Source organism: Mercenaria mercenaria, chromosome 8 (assembly GCF_021730395.1).
Source record: "Mercenaria mercenaria strain notata chromosome 8, MADL_Memer_1, whole genome shotgun sequence".
NCBI lineage: Eukaryota > Metazoa > Mollusca > Bivalvia > Venerida > Veneridae > Mercenaria > Mercenaria mercenaria.
The window spans coordinates 46,890,059-46,914,106 of NC_069368.1; the positions used below are offsets into that span (position 1 = coordinate 46,890,059).

A 24,048-nucleotide genomic window follows, 5' to 3' on the forward strand; every position below is an offset into this window, starting at 1 on the left:
ATAGTAACATAAAAGGGAAGTAATTCAAAAAACAAGAGCTGTCCATAAAACAGCCAAGCTCGACTATTCGAAATATTGTCCCAGAAGCAGGAAAATATTACCCAAAAAGGTTAAATATTAAAAAAGTTTAAAGTTTGGATTCTTTCAGACTTGATATTATATCCAAGAAAATAAATCTTCGCTTATGCCTTGTTAGTTTTCACGGATTTAAAGCGACGCCGGTGTATTTTGTTTTGTCTATTAATTTGATAATTATTATATAAAATAATGGATTTGATTCAACCTTTAATTTGTTGTTCAACATCATCACCCACATCATATGACACAAGATCCATAACTCTTGCAACAACTTTTCTTCAATTACCAGTATGACAATTTTTTACTTAGAATTTCTGGTTAAAATTGTGATGCACTTCCACTCTGTTGTTACTATCCATGTTGTTTGCTAACGGATTCTCTAATTGCAACAGGCTTTGAAAGCAAACAGCATGGATCCTGACCAGACTGTGCGGATGCGCCGGCTGGTCTGGATCCATGCTGGTCACAAACGCACTATGTTGGTTTTTTCATGGCGCTGCTTATTTAAAACTTAAAATTGCTGTCATGTATCATTACCAACATCACGTTACACAAGGCCCATAATTAACTCTTGCTCAAATTGTTCATGAATTATGCCTCCTTTTTACTTTAAAGTTCTGGCTGAATATTTTGATCTACTTTCATTTTGTCAGGGTTATTACTTAATATATTTGATTCAGACTTAATATGCCCCTCACCGCTGTGGGTTGGAGCCTTACTCAGGGCATTGAATTTTTCATGTGAGGAAGCCATCCAGCTGGTTTACGGAAGGTTGGTGGTTACACTCAGGTGCCCGCTTGTGACGAAATAATGCACGGAGGGGCACCTGGGGTCTTTCTCTACCATCAAAAGCTGGAAAGTCGCCATATGACCTGTAATTGTGTTGGTGCGATGTTAAACCCAACAAGAACAAATCAGACTTAATATAGTTGTTCCACATCATCACCCACCAAATTCAGTTGGCTGTCCTGCACAGACTGCATGGTTGAATACCAATATTTCCTGAGCCAGCTAGATGGCTTGGTCACATGCTGGAGATATTTCCCGAGCTAGCTAGATGGCTTGGTGACCTGCTGGAGATATTTCCCGAGCTAGCTAGATGGCTTGGTCACATGCTGGAGATATTTCCCGAGCTAGCTAGATGGCTTGGTCACATGCTGGAGATATTTCTTGAGCTAGCTAGATGGCTTGGTCACATGCTGGAGATATTTCCCGAGCTAGCTAGATGGCTTGGTCACATGCTGGAGATATTTCCCGAGCTAGCTAGATGGCTTGGTCACATGCTGGAGATATTTCCCGAGCTAGCTAGATGGCTTGGTCACATGCTGGAGATGCTCAAACACTTGTTGATAAGGGGAATATGAGTATAACAGTTCTGGTTTATGTTTCTCAAAGTTATTTCTAGACCATTTCCACTTGCAGTACATCTTAGTAAGCTATTCATGTGTACAGTGCTGTAACTTTGGAGGCCATCATTTCTGTAAATATTTATATTTCCAGGTTTTTCTGATGCCGGAGTACCAAGCTAGTAAAAGGGTATGCCTGTATTTACACATGGCCGAGGAGGTGCATACAACTGCCATACTCAAACATGCTTTAGAAACTGACAGGGATTGCTTTATACCACAGTATAAAGGTAAAACTACATTAACCCTTAACCCTTACCCTGCTAAGGGGGCCTTCGTGGCCGAGCGGTTAAGGTTGCTGACTTCAAATCACTTGCCCCTCATTGATATGGGTTTGAGCCTCACTTGGGGCGTTGAATTCTTCATGTGAGGAAGCCATCCAAGATCACTTTGTTCAAAAGGTTAAGGAGATACTGAGTGGAAACATTTTTAAGCTACCTGGTCTTTGTGATCACTCAGTGCGATTGTTTGTCTTCATACTTTCACTCTTTTCTTCAAACAACATCTCCTCTGAAAACTATTTGGTAGAAGTTATTGAAATTTGACCTGAATATTCCTTGGATGGTCCTTTGTCAAAGCTGCACGAATGCAGAACTCTGGATGCCATGGCAACAGAAAAAGAAAAAATTGAAAATTTGTCTTCTCCAAAACTTAAGGCCCAGATCTTTGGTATATAGCATTGTCTGTTTGTCATATATCAAATTTTTGTGCCCCCCCCCCCCCCATGAGTGGTGGGGGCATATAGATTTGGTCTTGTCCGTGCATCAGTCCGAGCATATTATTGGTACCTTAGGTGGAGGTGTGGCCTAGGACAATAGAAATCCTTTGTATTCATTCCGTAACCACTTAATTCTTTTGTTCCTTAAGTGGTCATTCTATTGTTTTCAAACAATGGAATGACCACCTAATACACGAATCTGGTGGGGCATCCGTCCGTCCGAAGTTTGTGACATGCCTAGCTCGAAAAGTATTTGATATAAATTGATGAAACCTTGCATGAGTCTTTATCATGATATGAACTTGCGCACCTCCTATTTTTTTGTCTGGCTCCGCCCCCTATTTTCAGAGTTATGGCCCCTGAAATAGTCAAAAATGCACATTTTTACCTTGTGACATGCCTAGCTCAAAAAGTATTTGATATAGATTCATGAAACCTTGCATGAGTCTTAATCATGATATGAACTTGCGCACCTCCTATTTTTCATTTAGCTCCGCCCCCTATTTTCAGAGTTATGGCCCCTGAAATAGTAAAAAATGCACATTTTCACCTTGTGACACGCCTAGCTCAAAAAGTATTTGATATAGATTCATGAAACCTTGCATGAGTCTTAATCATGATATGAACTTGCGCACGTGCTATTTTTCATTGGGTCCGCTCCCTGTTTTTAGAGTCATGGCCCCTGAAATAGTCAAAAATGTACATTTTCACCTTGTGATGCACCTAGCTCAAAAAGTATTTAATATAAATGGTTGAAAACTTGCATAAGTCTTTGATATAAACTTGCACACCTCTAATTTTTTGGCTGGCTCCACTCCCTTTTTTTAAAGTTATGGCCCCTGAAATAGTAAAAAAATGCACTTTTTCACCTAATTATGTGCTTAGCTCAAAAAGTATTTGATGTAAATTCAGGAAACCTTGCTGTAGTCTTTATCGTGATGTGACCTTGCACACTTGGCATTCTTCTTGAGAATCTTAGCTCTTATTACAGAGTTATGGCCGTTGAAATAGCCAAAACAGTGGATTTTTTGTTTGTGATGCTCATAGCTCAAAAAATATAGGGCGTAGAATAATGAATCCTTTGCATAAAATGTTTGTTGAGGCTCTACCCCATTAAGACTGCAAACATCTGAATTATTGCCCCATATTTGTGACAAATGTACCAGTGGGGGTTTGGGGGGGCACACCCTGTGGCCTACAGACACATTCTAGTTTCAGATCATAGTCTTATGTAGGAAAAGCTTTAAAATCTTCTCGTCTTTAACGTAATGTCCTGAGCTTAGATATTTGGCATGTAGCATAATGTAGTGGTCCTCTACCAAATTTGTTTAAATCTTGCCCATGGGGTATGTATTGGCCCTGCCCTGGGCTTCACTTGTTTTACATAATATAGGAAAAACGTTTAAAATCTCATCTGAAACTGTATAGTCCTAAGCATAGGTATTTGGCATGTAGAATTATAGTGGCCCACTACCAAGTTTGTTCACATGATGCTGGGATCAAATTTGGCTCCATCTTAGGGTTCATATTTTTTACAAGGACTTAGACAATAAAAACTTTTTAATGCAGATATGTGCTGCATACTGTTACAACTTGGAATGTGTAAAGTTTTAAATGGTTGCCTTTCATATATCATATGTTAAAACCACCAGTTGGACTAAAGTAAGAATGTACCCATTTGTGTCAGTAGTGTGGTATAGGATCATCATAGCCGTCTACATATATTTTAGGTAATGTTACTTTCTCTGCTTTGCCTCAGTCCTGTTTGTGTATTTCATGTCTACACACCATATTTCAGGCAGTTAATATATATCCATTCAGGTCCGGTAATGAAAATGGTGAAATTAGACTCATGGGAAGACTTTGAGAAGTTACCAGAAACCAAATGGAAAATAAAACAGCCAGCAGATGATGATGTCAGACCAGATGCTTTAGAAACAGGTACAATATATACACATGATGTCTTTATTACTTTTTCATTTTACCCCAGATACAAAGTATATATGGGCTATATTGGAGTCATGCATGTCCATCCATTTGTCAGTACGTGTATTGGTTGTGCCGCTCCATATCTTCTAAACTGTTTTGAAGATTTTGATAAAACTAGCATCAATTGTTACCCTCATCAAGACGATATATAGAGGACAAAACAAGGTCACTAGGTTCAAGGTCAAGGTCACATTTGAAAGTTAAATATCATGGCAACATCATTTCATTTTCCCTCTATCAAAGTGGTGTCTGGGCAAATTAATCACCTGAACTGATACCTCTAGATTTAGTTCAGCTGAGTACAGGACACTTTGAATGAGCTATTTTGACCACTCACTATCTGCATGTCACATGTGCATTGTCCATTCCGATTTTTATCAACAACGTCTCGTCTGAAACTTTGTGAAACTCTGGGTACAGTTTGGAATGATTTCAAGAGGTTTCTTGGATGACACTGTACCAAATAGTTCATATGATCAGATTGATTTAAAACTGTGTTTGCTAGGGGGCATAGTCACTTTTGCCTTTATATATATAAATGAGTTTTAAAACGCAAATTGAAATTATTCTAATTAGTCTGAGAACCTGACCATCCGGGGGCCTTTGTTAATTTTTAGCTTGACGAGGTATAGGCGGTTTCAAGACATGTAATGGGGAAATGATATAAAAAGGTAGTCATATAATTGCAGATTCAAATAGTTTCCAGTTTTTGTTGTTTTGTTTTTTTTGTTCTGTGGAGAAATTTTCCTTAATTCAATTTGTTTGCTTAACTCATTCTGCCCGCGTGACGCATTAATGCGTTGACCAACTGTTATCTGAATACCGCGTGCCGCTTCTAGGCAGTGTTGTTATCTACATCTGGAAACCGCACGCCGCGTACATGCGTCTTTACAGTAATAGCTCTAAATTCCGCATGACGCATTCAGTCGTCACATTTCATTGGTCTTAAATAAAATCTTTTAGTTCTTTCTAACAAGTTGGACCCATCATTTTTTTGTTGCGTAACATTTATAAAACATAAATAAAACCGGATGTTGTGAAAAAATAAATGCTTCCGTTGAAAAAAAGCTGTAAAAGCGAGCGTCGTTCGAGTTATAATTTGTGATTTCTCGAAGCCTGAAAATTACGGATGATTCTTTATATGATCTAAACATAAAAAAAATGAATAAATAAATAAATAGATACCAACAAATATTCATTGAGAAATGACAGTTGAAATAATGCAACCCAAAACTATATACTTTTTCGCTCGTCGCTATGCGGCAAATAATGCCATCTGCGGGATCAAACAATTTTACGGCTAATTGAGTTTATTCTCATTATTATCATTCTTACGTTTTATTTCAATAAAATTATCATTAAACATTGTGCCAGAATTTCATTTAAATCTGTCAAAATTTAACAGAGATAAATATAAAAACATAGCTATGGAGCTATAAAGGGCACTGAGTATATTCTTTATAAGTACGGTTCTAAACATTTGAGTGCAGAAAAAAATTGAATTATAAATGATCGGGTACTGTTATAAAAAATACACTTCAGTAAAGACAGACGTACATAATTACCACACAAAAATAACGTGTAAGTATCATACCAAAATGCAAAACAAAAATTTCATGGAATTATTTTACACTTTTATACCACGTGAACATTGTCATATCTTTGCGTCGTGACCCTGAACGCACACAACACTGTCTGAACAAAACTGGTAGAATTGTGGATTATATCATTGAAAAGAAAAGAACTAAAATATTTTCTTTTACATGTAAGATTAAACTATCTTCAACTCATGCACACCAGATCTTTAATTCTTACTTATGCGATATAACAATGCTCATGTGTGTATAAAAAAGTAAAAACATCTTCGTTGGTATCTATCTATTTATTTATTTATTTATTTATTTATTTATTTATTCATCTGTTTATTTTGTTGTTAAACTTCGAGACTGTCTCTTGATCTATAGAATAAAGTGTTAATAATAACTCAATTATTTCGACAGCTTGTTTGTGATACTTTAGTAACTCCACAAAATTGTTTCAAAATTCAAATTTTCATAAAGTACATGTACATGTTTTCTGAAAATTAGCCCAAAATAATCTCATTTTCAGCACAATAGTTTCTGTCTAAAATAGCTAAAATATTCATTTTATTACATCTTCATACTAAATACATACGCTATTTTTTATGAGAAATAACTTTATTTTGATGCGTTTTGATTGCCTGGATGCGTATAAATGAGTAAAACCAGTGTTAGAAAATGACAATAATATGTATTTATAAAATTATTTTTAAGAATTGTTCATATTTGTTGTTTAAATATGTTTATGATAAAATTTAGCATTTTATAAATGTTTTTTAGCCAAAACAATATCTGATGAGAGAATACGGTCATTTGTTTTGTGTCTTTAATTCAACAGTCTGTTGAAATGACTGTACTACAAAGCTGCATGAAATTAACTTTGTTGCGTAGCTACTTCAATTTACTTACAAAGAGTGCAAATTCCATACCTATTAGCACATATTTGTTGTCATATGTCACTAATTAACAGCAATATCCGGAGCAAAAAACTACAAAATCAATGTTATCTCTCAAAACATCTCTCGGTATTCAGGGTAGATTGACTTATCAGCCTCCTAGGTGGCTGAAAGATAAATATCAGCAGAGTAGAAGTGGATATAACTTTTTAGGGCAGAATGAGTTAAATCTCATGGAAGGTCTATGCTGAACATTTATGTAGAATTTGTAGCTGGAATGATGCATTACAGAATACGTCATGTTGAAATGTAGGTCACCTGTCACCCCTAGAGCTTGTCATGGGAACTAAGGTCATACATCACAACTAGAATTTGTCATAGAAATTTAGGTCATAAATCACAATTAGAATTTGGGGTCGCATTTTTAAGCTGGTTTAAGTTTACAATGTGTTTGTTAGACTGAAAATATTTTTGTGGCCTCAAACACGATTTCCACTTTCATCAGCGTTAAAATGTTCTTCAAGTAAATGCAAGTTAACATACATTTAAAAAGGATCCTGGTAAGGGCTGCAGCCATTATAAGTTTTATAAAGAATAAAGAAGATCTGGTACTTAGTTTGTGTTTGCCTGTGTGGAGGGCTTTCCTACTTACCCTTGCATAAGCATCTGCTTCAAGATTTCTGTCACTGTAATGTCTCGTAGGACTTGCTTCTGACTTTAAATGTTTATTCCTCATTATAACCCACATAATATAACACCAGGTGCACTTAGCTTTGACAAGGGTGGTTTCTGTTATACAGGTGTATTATGCTACATTGTGAGGTGTTACGTTTTGTTTGACATCTATGATGATATCAGTAATTATGAACAATTTATCAACAACATTTTGATTGACATAATTTAGTAGAGAACTTATTTTGTGATAAAAGAATTGTAAAACTGTGCTTTGAAGTAAGTCATTCTTAACCCTTATCATGCTGGACACGGTTGATTCTGCCTTTGCGACCAGTACAGATCATGTATAACATTTGTGCAGTCTGATCAAGATCTGCACTATTCACCATTCCGCACCAGTTTATTGAACTGTCCAAATTGAAAGATAGACAAGTTCATTTTAGAAATTTAGCAGGGTAACGGTTAAATATATCTACAAATGCTGTCTCTGTTGTATTTTAGGTGGCCTGGACCTTATACTGATGCCAGGACTGGGATTCACACTTACAGGGGACAGAATAGGGCGGGGCAAGGGATACTATGACACCTACCTGCAGAAATGTCGTGACAAGGGATTTCATCCTAAAACTATAGCCTTGGCTTACAAACAACAAATCTGTGATAGTATACCAGTAACAGAATCAGATATGAAAGTGGATTTTGTTCTCTCTCCTGACTGATACTGTCTGCGTATAGGATATCTACTTCTTAAGGTTGATAAACAGAGTAACTATTTTGAATATTGTTTACACAAGATTCACTTCCCAGTGCAACAGATTTGAGATGAAAAATGTAATTACTATTTCAAGAAATTAGAGATTATTACGGGTTTTGCCTACTCGAGGGACAGTATGGAATGAAAAACCAAGGTTTTTATGCCCCCGGCATCTACTGATGCGGGAGGCATATAGTGATTGTTCTGTCTGTCCGTCCGTTCGAGGTTAACCAAATGGGACCGTTTCGTCTAGCATCAATACCCCTAACTAGAATGACTTGATACTAATACAGATGTAACCTGTGACCATTCCTCATCTTCAAACATCACCTGACCTCATTTTGACCTTGACCTTGAACTTTACCTTGTTTTGGACTTAGGTTGCTTTGTATCGACAAGGCTGCCACCGGGGGCATCAAGCGTTTATTGAACTCAGCTCCTTGTTTATCCAAGCTGTTCAGAGGGTTGGGAAAAAAGCTGTCTTACACAGGCAGACATGTTAGATATTTTTTCTTGCCTATCACGTTCAAAAGAAATTGTAGTGGCAAATAGATATGGATATTTTCTGGCATTATCTTTATAGTTTATGACATCATAATACATCATAATAGTGCCAGTACTATGTGACATCACCTAACTGCATGCTATTTTAGACAAGGTTTTTCCCAAGGGAATATCTTTCCCTGGCGCATGCTGGGACAATTGTATACTTTCCCGGCTAGAAATGTCTGACCTTTGAAAAGCATTACCGATATGTTTGAAATTATGAAGGAAAGTTTATTTTGGTGCAATATTGGGAATGTGTGACACTATAAAGAGATATCCTTGTTTCACTGATAGACACTTGTTTGTTCTTATCAAAATAAATGAAGAAGTAAACAAATATATACTCATTCATCAATGATTCAGAAGTGCTGGTTTATGGAACATTTGCCTGCTTTTAAGAAGAGTTAAGCAGTCCACATTCTGGATATTACTCTAGATAAAAGGAACTTCAATTTTGCTTCAACTTAGTCAAGACCTATGAAAGGAATGTCTGTCACCATTGGCACTCCTGAGTAGTGGACAAAATGATTCTGCAGAGTTTATATTAAGAGTGTTTAAGCAGTTTTTCCTGCAGATGTTAATTCTTGCATACCATACTAAAGTTTCTGGTGTTTTAGTCTTATGCCCTGATATATGACATGTAATGAAGTACATTTATATGGTAGATTGTTACAGTAACTTTCATAGCTTTACAGAAAATATTCCCACACCCATCTGAAAATCTCCCCTTTAAAAGTATTAAAGTATTAAACATATTATTGCATTAATGCATACATGCATGCACTCAAATAATATTCTGTGAAACAGCTATTTTGACAACTATGTCAAGCTCAGTGCAAGTGGGCTCAACAAAAAGTAGTAGAGTAATATTTTCAGGGTGTGGTTGGGGGCAAGGCAGGAATTTCCTAGTTTTTCAGAGGGGTTGGGGTAGATTTTTAGGGGGGTAACTGTCCTGTTACATTGGATAAAAATCAGATACCTTGATAGTTCCCCACTGTTTGGTATGATACCTTGATAGTTCCTCACTGTTCGGTATTGTTTATTGCTTGATTCATACAACATCATTTTAGGAACAAGAGATCACAGAGTGATCTTGGCGCCCACCAATGTGCCATTTTTGAGTGTTCCAAATTTCAAGACTTATTGACTAGCTCAAGGTCAAATTTTCATTTCTGTACACAACACTGTGCATGTGGTCCAAATTTGAAAGCTGTAGCTTGAGAAATGTGAAAGTAGGTCACTAGATCAATTTCAAGGACAAAGTTCTTTGTACACAAAACTATGCATGTGCATCAAGTTTGAAGGCTTTAGTTTGAGAAATTCGAAAGTAGGTCACTAGGTCAGTCTTAAGGTCAAAGTTTATTTCGGTACACAAAACTATGCAAGTGGTCCAAATTTGAAGGCTGTAGCTTGAGAAATGTGAAAGTAGGTCACTAGGTCAAAATCAAGGTCAAATTTCACTTCAAAACACAAATCTATGCATGTGATCCAAATTTGAAGCCTGTACCTTCAAAAATGTGAAAGTAGGTCATTAGGTCAATGTCAAGGTCAAAGTTTGTTTCGGTACACAATCCTATGCATGTGGTCTAAATTTGAAGCCTGTAGCTACAGAAATGTGAAAGTAGGTCACTAGGTCAATCTTAAGGTCAAAGTTCATTTCGGTACACAAAACTATGCAAGTGGTCCAAATTTGAAGGCAGTAGCTTGAGAAATGTGAAAGTAGGTAACTAGGTCAAAATCAAGGTCAAATTTTATTTCGGAACACAGAACTATGCATGTGGTCCAAATTTGAAGCCTGTACCTTCAAAAATGTGAAAGTAGGTCACTAGGTCAATGTAAAGGTCAAAGTGTGTTTCGGTACACAAAACTATGCATGGGGTCCAAATTTGAAGGCTGTAGCTTGAGAAATGTGAAAGTAGGTCACTAGGTCAAAGTCAAGGTCAAATTTCATTTCGGAACACGAAACTATGCATGTGGTCCAAATTTGAAGCCTGTACCTTCAAAAATGTGAAAGTAGAATGTCAAGGTCAAAGTTTTTTTCAGTGCACAAAACTATGCATGTAGTCCAAATTTGAAAGCTGTAGCTACAGAAATGTGAAAGTAGGTCACTAGGTCAAAATCAAGGTCAACTCAAGGTTCATCTTGCCACTCAAAACCATACATGTGGTCCAAATTTGAATGTTGTAGGTTATTGACAAGAAGATTTTAAAAGCTTTTCCCTATATAAGTCTATATGAACCATGTGACCCCCAGGGCGGGGCCATATTTGACCCTAGGGGAATAATTTCAATAATCTTAGTAGAGAACCACTAGATGATGTCACATACAAAATATCAAAGCCCTAAGCCCTGTGGTTTTGGACAAAAGGTTTTTCAATTTTTTTCCCTATAAAAGTCTATATAAACAATGTGACCCCTGGGGCGGGGCCATATTTGACCCTAGGGGGATAATTTGAATAAACTTGGTAGAGAACCACTAGATGATGCTTCATTACAAATATCAAAGCCCTAGGCTTTGTGATTTGGACAAGACGATTTTCAAGCCAAGTTTTTCCCTATATAAGTCTATGTAAACCATGTGATCCCCGGGGCGGGGCCATACTTGACCCCAGGGAAATAATCTGAACAATCTTGGTAGAGGACCACTAGATGATGCTTCATACCAAATATCAAAGCCCTAGGCCCTGTTGTTTTGAACAAGAAGATTTTTAAAGTTTTTCCCTATATAAATCTATGTAAATTATAAAAATAAACAAAGGGCCATAACTCACTCAAAAATTGTTGAACCAGTCTGATTTTCAGGGGGACACAACTAGGGTACCAATACATCATTCTGACAAAGTTTGGTCAAAATCCCCCTGGTAGTTTCTGAGGAGATGTGATAACGAGAAATTGTTAACGGACGGAAGGACGACGGAACACGGACGCAGAGTGATTTGAATAGCCCACCATCTGATGATGGTGGGCTAAAAATGTACAATGTTACGATGTTAAAAGGATAAAACAAAATTGGAACTTAACTCTGTTGGTGGTCTTTAAAACATCAGTATATAAATAAAAAATAACAAACTTTCACTTTGTAAACACATTATAAATTTTTAAGCCGCATTTCTTAAGTAGTTGTTGCAAAATTTATGTCAAATATATATGTACTTATATTGTCTTGGGTAAATTTTATGTTGGGGCAAGATTGTTTAAAGAACACTACAGTTAATACCCTAGAATTAGTCAAATGCACCATAACACAGAAGCCTCATTTGATGTACAGATCATAGATTGTGTAAATTATCCCAGAGTTATGACTCTTTAATTCATAATACAATTATGTTGCTACATTTTTAGCTCACCTGTCACAAAGTGACAAGGTGAGCTTTTGTGATCGCGCAGCGTCCGTCGTCCATCCGTGCGTCAGTCCGTCCGTCCGTAAACTTTTGCTTGTGACCACTCTAGAGGTCACATTTTTCATTGGGTCTTTATGAAAATTGGTCAGAATGTTCACCTTGATGATATCTAGGTCAAGTTCGAAACTGGGTCACGTGCGGTCAAAAACTAGGTCAGTAGGTCTAAAAATAGAAAAACCTTGTGACCACTCTAGAGGCCATATTTTTCACAAGATCTTCATGAAAATTGGTCAGGATGTTCACCTTGATGATATCTAGGTCAAGTTCAAAACTGGGTCACGTGCCTTCAAAAACTAGGTCAGTAGGTCAAATAATAGAAAAACCTTGTGACCTCTCTAGAGGCCATATTTTTCATGGGATCTGTATGAAAGTTGGTCTGAATGTTCATCTTGATGATATCTAGGTCAAGTTTGAAACTGGGTCACGTGCGGTCAAAAACTAGGTCAGTAGGTCTAAAAATAGAAAAACCTTGTGACCTCTCTAGAGGCCATACGTTTGAATGGATCTTCATGAAAATTGGTCAGAATGTTCACCTTGATGATATCTAGGTCAAGTTCGAAACTGGGACAAGTGCGGTCAATAACTAGGTCAGTAGGTCAAATAATAAAAAAACCTTGTGACCTCTCTAGAGGCTGTATTTTTCATGGGATCTGTATGAATTTTGGTCTGAATGTTCATCTTGATGATATCTAGGTCAGATTCAAAACTGGGTCAAATGTGGTCAAAAACTAGGTCAGTAGGTCTAAAAATAGAAAAACCTTGTGACCTCTCTAGAGGCCATACTTTCAAATGGATCTTCATGAAAATTGGTCAGAATGTTCACCTTGATGATATCTAGGTCAAGTTTGAAACTGGGTCACGTATGGTCAATAACTAGTTCAGTAGGTCAAATAATAAAAAAACTTTGTGACCTATCTAGAGGCCATATTTTTCATGGGATCTGTATGAAAGTTGGTCTAAATGTTTATCTTGATGATATCTAGGTCAAGTTTGAAACTGGGTCAACTGCGGTCAAAAACTAGGTCAGTAGGTCTAAAAATAGAAAAACCTTGTGACCTCTCTAGAGACCATACTTTTGAATGGATTTTCATGAAAATTGGTCAGAATGTTCACCTTGATGATATCTAGATCAAATTCGAAACTGGGTCACGTGCCATCAAAAACTAGGTCAGTAGGTCAAATAATAAAAAACCTTGTGACCTCTCTAGAGGCCATATTTTTCAATGGATCTTCATGAAAATTGGTCAGAATTTTTATCTTGATGATATCTAGGTCAGGTTCAAAACTGGGTCACATGAGCTCAAAAACTAGGTCACTATGTCAGATAATAGAAAAAACAACGTCATACTCAGTTCAAAACTGGGTCATGTGGGAACAGGTGAGCGATTCAGGACCATCATGGTCCTCTTGTTACTGTTTTATTGACAACGTAAATGTAAGCCTTAAATAACTCGCTTTTACGTCATTGCCTTATATTGTATAAATTATACTGTTAAATTTTAGTTAATGGATATTTTGTTTGTAAGGCTTTGTTCCAGTCCACATATAGTATTAGATTATATTATTCAGGGTTATTAATTCAAACTTTTGCTATTGATTTTAATGATTAAATGTGAAAATAAATATTTTAATTAATTTCTTAATCAGCTAGGTCAGTTTATAATTGTGGCCCACATGCTTGTATGTGGTAAAAATTTAGGCAGAAATGTGGACTAAAACCCTTTAATACAGAATGACAGCATTTTTAAATTGCTATGTATTTTGTCAAGATTCCTTTTTTTTTTTTTGGTTTGGTTTAACGTCGCACCGACACATTTCAGGCGACTTTCCAGCTTTGATGGTGGAGGAAGACCCCAGGTGCCCCTCCGTGCATTATTTCATCACGAGCGGGCACCTGGGTAGAACTACCGACCTTCCTTAAGGCAGCTTGATGGCTTCCTCACATGAAGAATTCGATGAGGGGCAAGTGATTTCAAGTCAGCGACCTTAACCACTCGGCCACGGAGGCCCCCAAGATTCCTTGGAAAACTGACAAAAATATAGATATGTTTTATGCAAGGAAAATTTCAACAAACCTGATGCATGATGTACACATTCTCATCTATCATAAGTTTGTCACAATCCTGAGAAGAATCTCCAATTTATATCATGATGTACAAAGTAAGAGCAGATTCTTTTAGGGTAATTATTTTCTGCACAAGTAAAGGGCTATTATTTTTATTTTCAACAAGTTTGTTAAAGTGAATCTTCTTTCTACTAATGTTTTGAGCCAATTTATCAGCAACTGCAAAGGTGTTGGTTAGTAAAATTTCAAGAAGCAAGTTCTTTGTTGCAGAAAATCAACACTTTAGCTTACTTTTGTCCAGGATGAGCTATTAGTATAGGAGGATATTCCAGCGTATTTTTTCTTCTCACGTCAACATTTTTACTTAAACTTCATATTCCCTCTAAAATCAGTCATCAGAATAACATCAAATTTGGTTTGTATGATCCCAAGCTTAAGGTAGAAAAAACTTTGACTTCTTTTCATGAAACGCTAGATGGATCTTCACCAAATATGGCCTGTAGCGTACTTTTATAGACAAACCTCCCTTAAAATGTTTTTCAAAGGTTCCAGCTGGCCCCTTTTAGAGACTGCTAGTGTCAAAAAAAGAAGACATTCAAATGACTTCTTGAAAACTAATTGATGGAGCTTCACCAAACTTGGTTTGTAGCATCCTTGTATGACCCTCTCTCAAATTTACTGAAATGATTCTGGTTGGCCATTTTAAGTGCCACCAGGGTTAAAAATAGATAAAAAAAAGTCCATTTGATAGATCTTCACCAAACTTGGTCAGTAGCATCCTTGTATGGTCTTCTTTCAATTTTATTAATCCCCCGCCACGCGTGTTGGGGAGTTGGGGTGGGGGGCGGTGGTATAGGAATGGTCTCCATCCTTCCGTAAAACTTTTGTGTCCGCACCATATTTCCTAAACCCCTAGAAGGATTTTCATGAAACTTTGGTCAAATGATCACCTCATCAAGACGATGTGCAGAACTCAATCAGCCATGTCAGCTCATGGTCAAGGTCAAAACTCGAGGTCAAACCCCTTGAAGGAATTTTATAAAGCTTGGGTCAAATGATCACCTCATCAAGACGATATGCAGAACTCATGAGTCAGCAGTGTTGGCTCAAGGTCAAGGTCACAACTCGAGGTCAAAGGTTTTAGCGTTCCATTTTGTGTCCGCTCTATATCTCCTAAACCCCTTGAAGGAATTTTATAAAACTTGGGTCAAATGATCACCTCATCAAGACGATGTGCAGAACTCATGAGTCAGCCATGCCAGCTCAAGGTCAAGGTCACAACTTAGGGTCAAAGGTTTGAGCCTTCCATTTTGTGTCTGCTCTGTATCTCCTAAACCCCTTTAAGGATTTTCATGAAACTTGGGTCAAATGATCACCTCATCAAGACGATGTGCAGAATTCATGAGTCAGCCAAGTCAGTTCAAGGTCACAGCTCAAGGTCAAAGGTTTACCCTTCCACTATCCGTAACAGTGGCGGGGGATTTAGCTGTCTTTCGGACTGCCTTGTTCAAATGGTTTTGCTTAGCCCATATAGGGGTTGCCAGAACTAAAAAAAAAATAAAAAATAAAAATATTCTCTTGAATTGCTTGATTACCCATTACATTACTTTGCCTGTAGCATCTGTGTCCAGAGTATTTCTCAGCAAACACTGGTTGGAATTTAGCTAAATTTGATAGGAAGCTTCACTCCCAAGAGGTGGTGGGCATATTGTCTTCAGGTTCTGGTGGGATGATTTTTCAGAGATATTCAGCATTAGTGAACTGCATGTATATGTGCTCAGTGAATTCCACTTTCGTTCTTTAAACATTCAATAATCATATTTCAGGGAGTATCCATCAGTTTTACCGATAGTTCTTGATTTGGTTTGTTGGAATTTCATTTTGCGGAGTGATGCAACCAAGAATTCCATGAAAATTAGTTCCCCACAAAAATTGATGATTGTATCATGACTGTAACCCTTCTAAAGTTTACTAACTTCTCATAGATGTTTACCAAACTTGGTCTGTAGCATGTATCAATGGACTATCCTTAAGTTTATCAAAAGGTTCCACTAACCTTTAAACAGGTTAAAAAAAGAAAGAACTTCAGCATTATCTTCTCAACAATTCATTAATGGATCTTTACCAAACTTGGTCTGTAACATCAATGCATAAACCTCTTTCATGATTGTTCAAATGGCTTTACTTAAGTCCATGCCGAAATTTACATACTTCAATACACTTGCCTCTATCATTTACTGGTTCAAGCTCTGCTCTGGCTGTAGTATGAGGAAGCCAACACCAGCACTCATATGAACTCCGGTACCTGCCTGAAATAATGCTTGTATCACTCTATGAAGCTTAACAACTTCTTTCGTTTATAGCAGAAATCTTTTTAATTAAACAGTTACTGTGTCTTGGCCCCAAGACAAAAATTGTCACCTACTGACCATACGCACCAATGTTACTGAATTAGACCACTGTAGGCCCAAGAGTTCCCTATAGTTATTGATCTGAGAAAAAAAATGATCTAACAACGGTTAACCAAAACCGTGAATGAATCTGTGAAAAGAGCCTTTGAATGCATAAAAATCAAGCAAACAATAGCAGACTGGGTTTGATTGAGTCATTAAGACAGAATCATCTAACAATGTGGGCGAAACAAAACAATGTTAAGAATGGCCAGGATGTTTCCCTAACTTGTAGACTGATAATTATCTAACATTTCATTTATGACAAAATAACAATAAAAACACTTTAATAGCTATAATTTATTTCACATTTAATGATAAACATTGACAAACGTTAACAAATAGTTTAAATGCTTCATTGATTTCTTTAACAATATGTAAACAAATTGATTTTCGAATGCAAAGGCATCAGTCAAGAATAATGAACTTTTAATGTACTCTCCACAGACAGTTGATTGATAATCGTTATTTGTAAACTTGAGATTATGTATATCTCAGCACATCACCATTCTAATTCACATATCTAAAGTGTCTTTAAATGTTTAAAGACAACTTAATCTGAAGTTGCATACTGTGAAATCATTAATATTCGTGGGGTACTAATTTTGTGGATTCCGTGGTTGAGTCAATCAACGCAATTTAATCCCAACGAAAAAGTAAAATTCCCATTCATTTTATGTTCAAAAGTTGAAATCCACGAATTCAGATCCCCATGAAATTGCTGTTTTGACCAAAACCAAGAAATTTCTTACACAAGAAATTAAATGATTTTACAGTATATATCAATATACTGTGAAATCATTTAATTTCGTGGTCATGGAATTTTCATGGTTTTTCCAAAAATGGATAGTTTGTGGAGACATGAATTTGTGGATATTCAGTGTACATTGTGAAATAAGAAATCACTTACAGAAATTCAGTACCTGAACATTTTCTGTTAATTGCTACAAACTGATTTTTACATATATTTTCAGAACTTGAAACCCTTATCCTCCGATAATCTTTCAGAATAATTAAGATAGTTACTTCTTTTCATGTATGTTAACCAAAAAATATATATGTATATTACATAATTAACAAAATAAATAAACAAACTATTTATTATATAATAAAAAATTGAAAGAACATTATATTGATATCAACATGAAAAAGCAACTAAAAATTACAAAAAATAGCAGTCCATAAGACAAGGTGCTAAACTGTTTGAAAAACTTCAAAGTCAAACAAGGGCAATAGCTTGGCAAAACTTGCATAACCTACTTATTTTATTACAATTTTTACAAACTAAATCTTCATTTTGCATACAAAACTTAAATAAATTTTCTTAGTAAAACTATGTCTATATTAAATTTAATTTAGTTTCAACCAAGATGAGAAGTAGTTTCAATCTGAGATTTAGTTTGATAGTTAGCTGCAACCAAAACTTTAGCCTAGTTTTTGTTATTGTTGGGTTTAATGTTGTACCGACAAAAGTACACAGGGGGTAGGTCATATGGCCACTTTTCAGCTTTGATGGTTGAGGAAGACTCCAGATGCCCTTCCATACATTATTTCATCACAGATGGGCACATGTGTATGGGAAGAACCACAGACCTTCCGTAAGCCAGCTGGATGGCTTCCTCACATGAAGAATTCAAACTCGCATCCCTAGTTTTTGACTCTAGATCACCAGTATCTAACTTGTTATAGATTTTAATGAGGCAGAAAAAAGTGTCATAAAAATTTGGCCTAAACTGTTGAATGTTGACGGTAAAATTATGGACCTACGACGATGGACACAGAGGTACTACAAACGCTCACCTTGAGCACTTTGTGTTCAGGTGAGTTAAAAACTCAACATCAGATAAAATTGAATTATTAAAAGTATATGGGTAAGTATTTTCACATGCAACAGACGGGATATCAACAATAAAAGCTTCTACTGCTTATGAGAGCAAAAAACTAAAGGCAAGAAAAGCATAGCTTTAACATTACACATAGGGTACGAGTAGATTAAATTTAAAAAAAAAAAGAAGAGAAAACTACTGATTATTTTTGGTAAAAGCACACTAGATCTATACAACTTAGTTGAGTGTCTGGGGATGGACACACTAGAATGTTACGAAAGTTTATACTAAGCAAAAATAGAATAAGAAATCACTAATGGTTTAAAATAGTAATATATGCAATTGCGACTAATCAACAAGAAGGTCATAATGGCCCTAAGACACTCATCTGATTTTGACTGTTTGACCTTGAATATATGTCATGATGATCCAGTTTCAAACTTCTATGGATTTCATAAATCATTAGGTTTAAACACATAAGGTAGAAAATGTGAACTCTAAAGTGTTAAAAATGGATTTGCTATGATTTGACCAAGTGACCTAGTTTTTTGACCCATGATGACCCAGTTTCTATCTTATCATATACTTAATGAAGACAAGCATTCTCACCAGGTTCCATGAAGATCAGATAGAAAACTAGAAATTGCTTTTGTAAAAAAGCGCCTGTCTCCCCCAATGCAAAGTCCTATAGGCAAGAAGTCAATAGGGGTCAGGAGCGAAAGTCAAAGAGACACTGATAGTTGGCTGCAATAGGGATCATCTACTTGGCATGTCCAGTCATCCCGCTAAGTTTCAACACTCTTGGCCTAGTGGTTCTCAAGTCACTGTTCAGGCTCCTGTGACCTTGACCTTTGATCAAGTGACCCCAAAATAAATAGGGGTCAATCTACTCTGCAGGTCCAATCATCCTATTAAGTTTCAACATTCTAGGTCAAGTGGTTCTGAAGTTACTTTCCGGAAATGATTTTACATGACCAGGCCCCTGTGACCTTGACCTTTAATAGACTGACCCAAAAATCAATAGGGGTCATCTACTCTGCATGTTCAATCATCCTATGAAGTTTCAACATTCTGGGTCAAGTGGTTCTCAAGTTATTGATCAGAAATTGTTTTCCATGTTCAGGCTCCTGTGACCTTGACCTTTAACAGAGTGACCCCAAAATCGATATGGGTCATCTACTCTGCATGTTCAATTATCCTATGAAGTTTCAACACTCTGGGTCGAGAGGTTCTCAAGTTATTGATTGGAAACAGTTTTCGATGTTCAGGCCCCTGTGACCTTGACCTTTAACAGAGTGACCCCAAAATCGATAGGGGTCATCTACTCTGCATGACCAATCATCCTATTAAGTTTCAACATTCTGGGTCAAGTGGTTCTCAAATGGTTTTCCATGTTCAAGCCCCTGTAACCTTGACCTTTGACGGAGTGACCCCAAAAACATAGGGGTTGTCTCCTCCATAAGCCCTACCAACCTATGAAGTTTGAAGGTTCTAGGTTAAATAGTTCTCCAGTTATTGCTCGGAAATGAAGTGTGACGTATGGACGGACAGACAAAAACAATATGTCTCCCCCAGAGGTGGGGAGACATAATAATTACATGACCTTTGGAGTGAAAACAATTTTTTTCTAATTTTTGACCTAATGTCCTGAGATGACCCAGGTTCAGATCTGGAAGACATCATGATTAGGTTTCATACAAATCAAGTAGAAAATTTTTCTCTACTGATAGTTTTTGATTCCAGGTGACACATTTTAAAACTCACTGGCCTAAGTACAATCTCTAAAGTTGCGGGGCAAGTTTGGGCTGCCCAGCTAGAGCTACCCAGATGAAAATTTAACAACTGCGCCCCGCCCCCTCCAAACAAACAGCATTCTTCCTGAAATATGACAATATATATTACATCAAATCCTCATAGATGCATCTAAATGCTCTCTCAGGATTTTTTGCCTACTGTTATTTCTGAGTAAGATCAGCTTTTTGGGGTCAAAGGTTGTATGTGTGAGGGGAGAGGGGTAGTGCAAAACATATGCTTCCCCCCTCCCCCGCCCACTACAATTGTATTAATTATAACTTGACCTAGATTTCATAACCTTTTTCATTACATGGCATCTAGATTATTGAAGATCTGATTTTTCTATCATTTGACCAATTGACTCAGACGCCCAAGTATTGAACTCCTCCAAGGTTTTAGTGAGGCAAGTATTCTTAACAAGCTTCATAAAACTGGGTTAAAACAGTGATCTCTAGTGTGTTAACAGTACAAATGATGATGATGGCACATGCCACTGGACCACAATAGACTAAAGGTTATCACAACAGCTCACCTTGAGTACTTTGTGTTTAGGTAAATGTGCCAAGGTGACCTAAAAATCAAACCTATGCATACTGCATGCAGCAAAACCATTCAATATTTTTGTATATCACTAAACACTCATTTTTCACTAGTAAAGACAAGCTATTAAAACATTAGTTTCTCAAATGTTAATCTTTCTTTTGCAATTTTTTATGTAATGACAATAATTATTGTTCTGTGACATGTACAACAAATACCTTTAAGATAAATGTACTCTAAGAAAATATAATATATCCCTGAAAACACACATAAAGTTGTTCCCCTATCACATAGAAATAACAACAGAACAAGATTCCAACCAATATTCTTAGAAGCTTTGGTTAAAAGTGGATACTTAAATATTCTTACATTAAAATTTAAATAAAAAAAACTAAAATCAATATTGTTAAACTTAATAACAAATACAAATAAAACAACAAATGAGCCATGCCATGAGAAAATCAACATAGTGCGTTTGCAACCAGCATGGATTCAGACCAGCCTGTGCATCTGCGCAGTCTGGTCAGGATCCATGCTATTCGCTAACGGTTTCTCTAATTGCAATAGGCTTTGAAAGCAAACAGCATGGATCCTGACCAGACTGCGCAGATGCACAGGCTGGTCTGGATCCATGCTGGTCGCAAATGAACTATGTTGGTTTTCTCATGGCGCAGCTCAAATTTTAAACAAACTTTAATATCAACAACTTTTCTAGCTCTAACAAAACTATGTGCTAAGCACTCATTGTCTGGCATATTTTCATAGTATTTTTATAAAAACAATTGTAATCTATATATTTTCTATTAAAGTTGAAAAGAACAGACATAATTATGATCAAAGCACAGAAAACAAGATTGAATGTCTTACTTATTTATCTGCTAAACTTCTCAACTATTTTGTTAATTCCAGTTATTTAAAATACATGCACACCATGCAGTTATCTGAACTAGTCTGAGAAGGTACTCTCTACAGAGGCTATACCAGGTAACACTAGGAATATCTGGACAACCAGGTTCCAGTATCAGTTTGATGATGATAACAAAATTAGGTTTTGTATGTTTCTGTCAGTTCAGCAGTTTGTAAACATCATTTAGATGAAAAAAAAAGTCATGATCTAAAGTTCACAAATATATATGGAAAACTCTGATAACATCTTACATACAGATAATGCATTTTCACAAATAACACAGAATAACTTTGTCTTTTATTTAACTGATATAGATATCTGACAAGGATTTAAGACCTAATAATTACCTCGATCACTGCATCAGTGGACATGAATGAAAAGTCAATTTTCTGTAAGAAATACATTAGTTGTCAAGAAATAAATCTTGTCACATTATCTCAGTTGAGTGGATAATAATCTTCTTCTTCTTTGTAGGCAAGTGGATGATAATGTTTTCTATATCTTGGTTGTAGGTCAAAAGCATACCAGCTTTGAAATTAGAACTTTAATTTGAGATGCATTAAGCAAAGCATTGAGTGGCTCATACAATATTATAGGCAGTTTCTAGTAAATGTGGAGAAAAAGTTAGCTGTAATTACATTTTACATGTACCAGTCACTTAAAATCATTACCTTATTTGTGCTGCAAGTTCTTTGAGATTTGTCAATCAAAATGAAGTAGATTGTTGAACTGATATAAGTGATGAAATGGTGTACCGGGTTTTTTCTTTCACAAAGATTTTCTACTAGGTTACAGTAGAACCTAGGCAAGCTGAAGGTATAAATCATCATCAAATCTTGACATGAAAATTGATATTGACATTATAACTGTTACATACTGACGTCATATAACTTGACACCTTAAACTACACTACTACTAGGAAGTCAGTTGGGAGAAATTATTTTTCACCTAAAATGTGTGGGTTTGTCCCTTAAAGACAAAATTCTCTCAAATGAAGACTAAAATTTTCTTGGATTCATGTAATAAACCTAAAGTACTGTTATGTTAATCAAAATGAATCATTTTCAATGTTCATGAAAGCCACAATATCAGGAACTTCATTCCAGCCATTATATAATGTATAAAACTGAGATAATTTTCATCATCAAACTGATACTTTACTAATCATCGAATCAGTCCTCATATTACCTAGTACCAGCCCTGTGAACTAGGAAGATCATACAAATTAAAGGGTCAAAGGCCTTTATTTATAATGTGGAAGCCATATTTCCTTTTTTATAAACACAAAATATGTCAATTTCTTATTAAATCCTATTTTGAATAATTGTTTTCATACATATTTGCCAAAGGTTTGAAGACCGACTGACAAACTAGAATTTTATATGGGAATCCATTATTTTTTATTACCTCCCTTTATGGCTTTATTTCTTTAATTTCATGTGTAATATTGAAAGTACAGCTTATTTTCCTTACCACTTCCAGATACACGCAAAGCAGAGTGAAGTCCATCAACGATTACCTCATAGTATAATTTTTACACTGCATAAACATAAACAATGTATTTATACAGATAATCAGGTTACTGGTATCATGAACAAGGGACTTTAGAAGCCTGAAGAGTTCTAGTAGACTGACATCTAATGACTTTGGAAGCCTCACTAAACAGTTCCAGTAGACTAACACAATGTGACATCAGAAGCCTTCTTTAAAATATACACCTAAGGTTGTAGCCACTGCTGTTATAACAGCCACAGTAATTATCACCATGGACCATTTTACACAGAATTTACGCCGCTCTTTTGCTAAGGTTCGCTGTATAAGTCTGTCATACACAGGTTTTTCCATGGTCTCTGGCAATTTCTCGATGTCTATGTCATCTTTCTGCAAAATAGATTAGTTTCTTTAAAACAACTGCCCTGAAAAGCTGGTCTGTATACTACCCAAGTTTTAGACCCTTTAAGAGTTTTGTTTGTGTGTTTGTTGGGAGGGCAGGGGGGTGTTGTTTCATTTGGCAGTGGGTGGCCGGCCGGCCGGGTTTTTCGGGCAAGGGTGGGTTTTGTAAAGTGATGATGAAAAGAGACAAGTGAAACAAGAGGGCCTGTATTGCTAATCTGACCTAATCCTTACCCCAGATGACCTAGATGGCCTATTTTCATAGAGACATTTTGACCATATTTTATGTAAATCAGGTAAAACATTATTCAAGTTTTTCAATGATTTCACCTAGTGACATAGTTTATTACCTAAGGTACCCCACTTTTGAACTTGACTTAGCTTTAATACAGACAAACATTCTGACAAAGATTTATGCTGATCAAGTTGAAAAAGTGGCCTATGAAGTGTTAACAAAGTTTTTCTATGATTTTACTTAATGACCTAGTTGTTTCCTATGTGACCCAGTTACAAATTTATCCTAGACCTAAA

The 24,048-nt window shown here is 36.2% G+C and overlaps 2 protein-coding genes across 3 annotated transcripts in view; one reads left to right on the top strand and one right to left on the bottom strand.

Annotated features, from left to right (window-relative positions):
* Positions 1 to 1,558: 1,558 nt before the first annotated feature.
* On the top strand, positions 1,559 to 8,690 carry LOC123566417 (5-formyltetrahydrofolate cyclo-ligase-like). Its single transcript, XM_045360469.2, has 3 exons — positions 1,559 to 1,714; positions 4,024 to 4,143; positions 7,844 to 8,690. The coding sequence occupies exons 1-3, from the start codon at positions 1,588 to 1,590 to the stop codon at positions 8,059 to 8,061; spliced, it is 465 nt and encodes a 154-aa protein (XP_045216404.2). The 5' UTR covers positions 1,559 to 1,587; the 3' UTR covers positions 8,062 to 8,690.
* A 9,980-nt stretch (positions 8,691 to 18,670) lies between these two features.
* The window catches only part of LOC123566418 (RGS domain-containing serine/threonine-protein kinase A-like), a 48,435-nt gene continuing 43,057 nt past the window's right edge, over positions 18,671 to 24,048 (bottom strand). For both annotated transcript variants that reach the window (XM_045360470.2, XM_045360471.2), the window contains one exon: positions 18,671 to 23,505. In XM_045360470.2, coding sequence (XP_045216405.2) covers positions 23,317 to 23,505 — 189 coding nt within the window. In that variant the 3' untranslated portion in view covers positions 18,671 to 23,316. The remainder of the gene's footprint in view (positions 23,506 to 24,048) is intronic.

Excerpts from the sequence above, each read along its gene's own strand:
- LOC123566417 (XM_045360469.2), top strand. The coding sequence starts at position 1,588 with ATGCCGGAGTACCAAGCTAGTAAAAGGGTATGCCTGTATTTACACATG. Across the intron at positions 1,715-4,023 it reads CTTTATACCACAGTATAAAG|GTCCGGTAATGAAAATGGTG; the intron begins GTAAAACTACAT and ends ATATCCATTCAG. Across the intron at positions 4,144-7,843 it reads ACCAGATGCTTTAGAAACAG|GTGGCCTGGACCTTATACTG; the intron begins GTACAATATATA and ends GTTGTATTTTAG.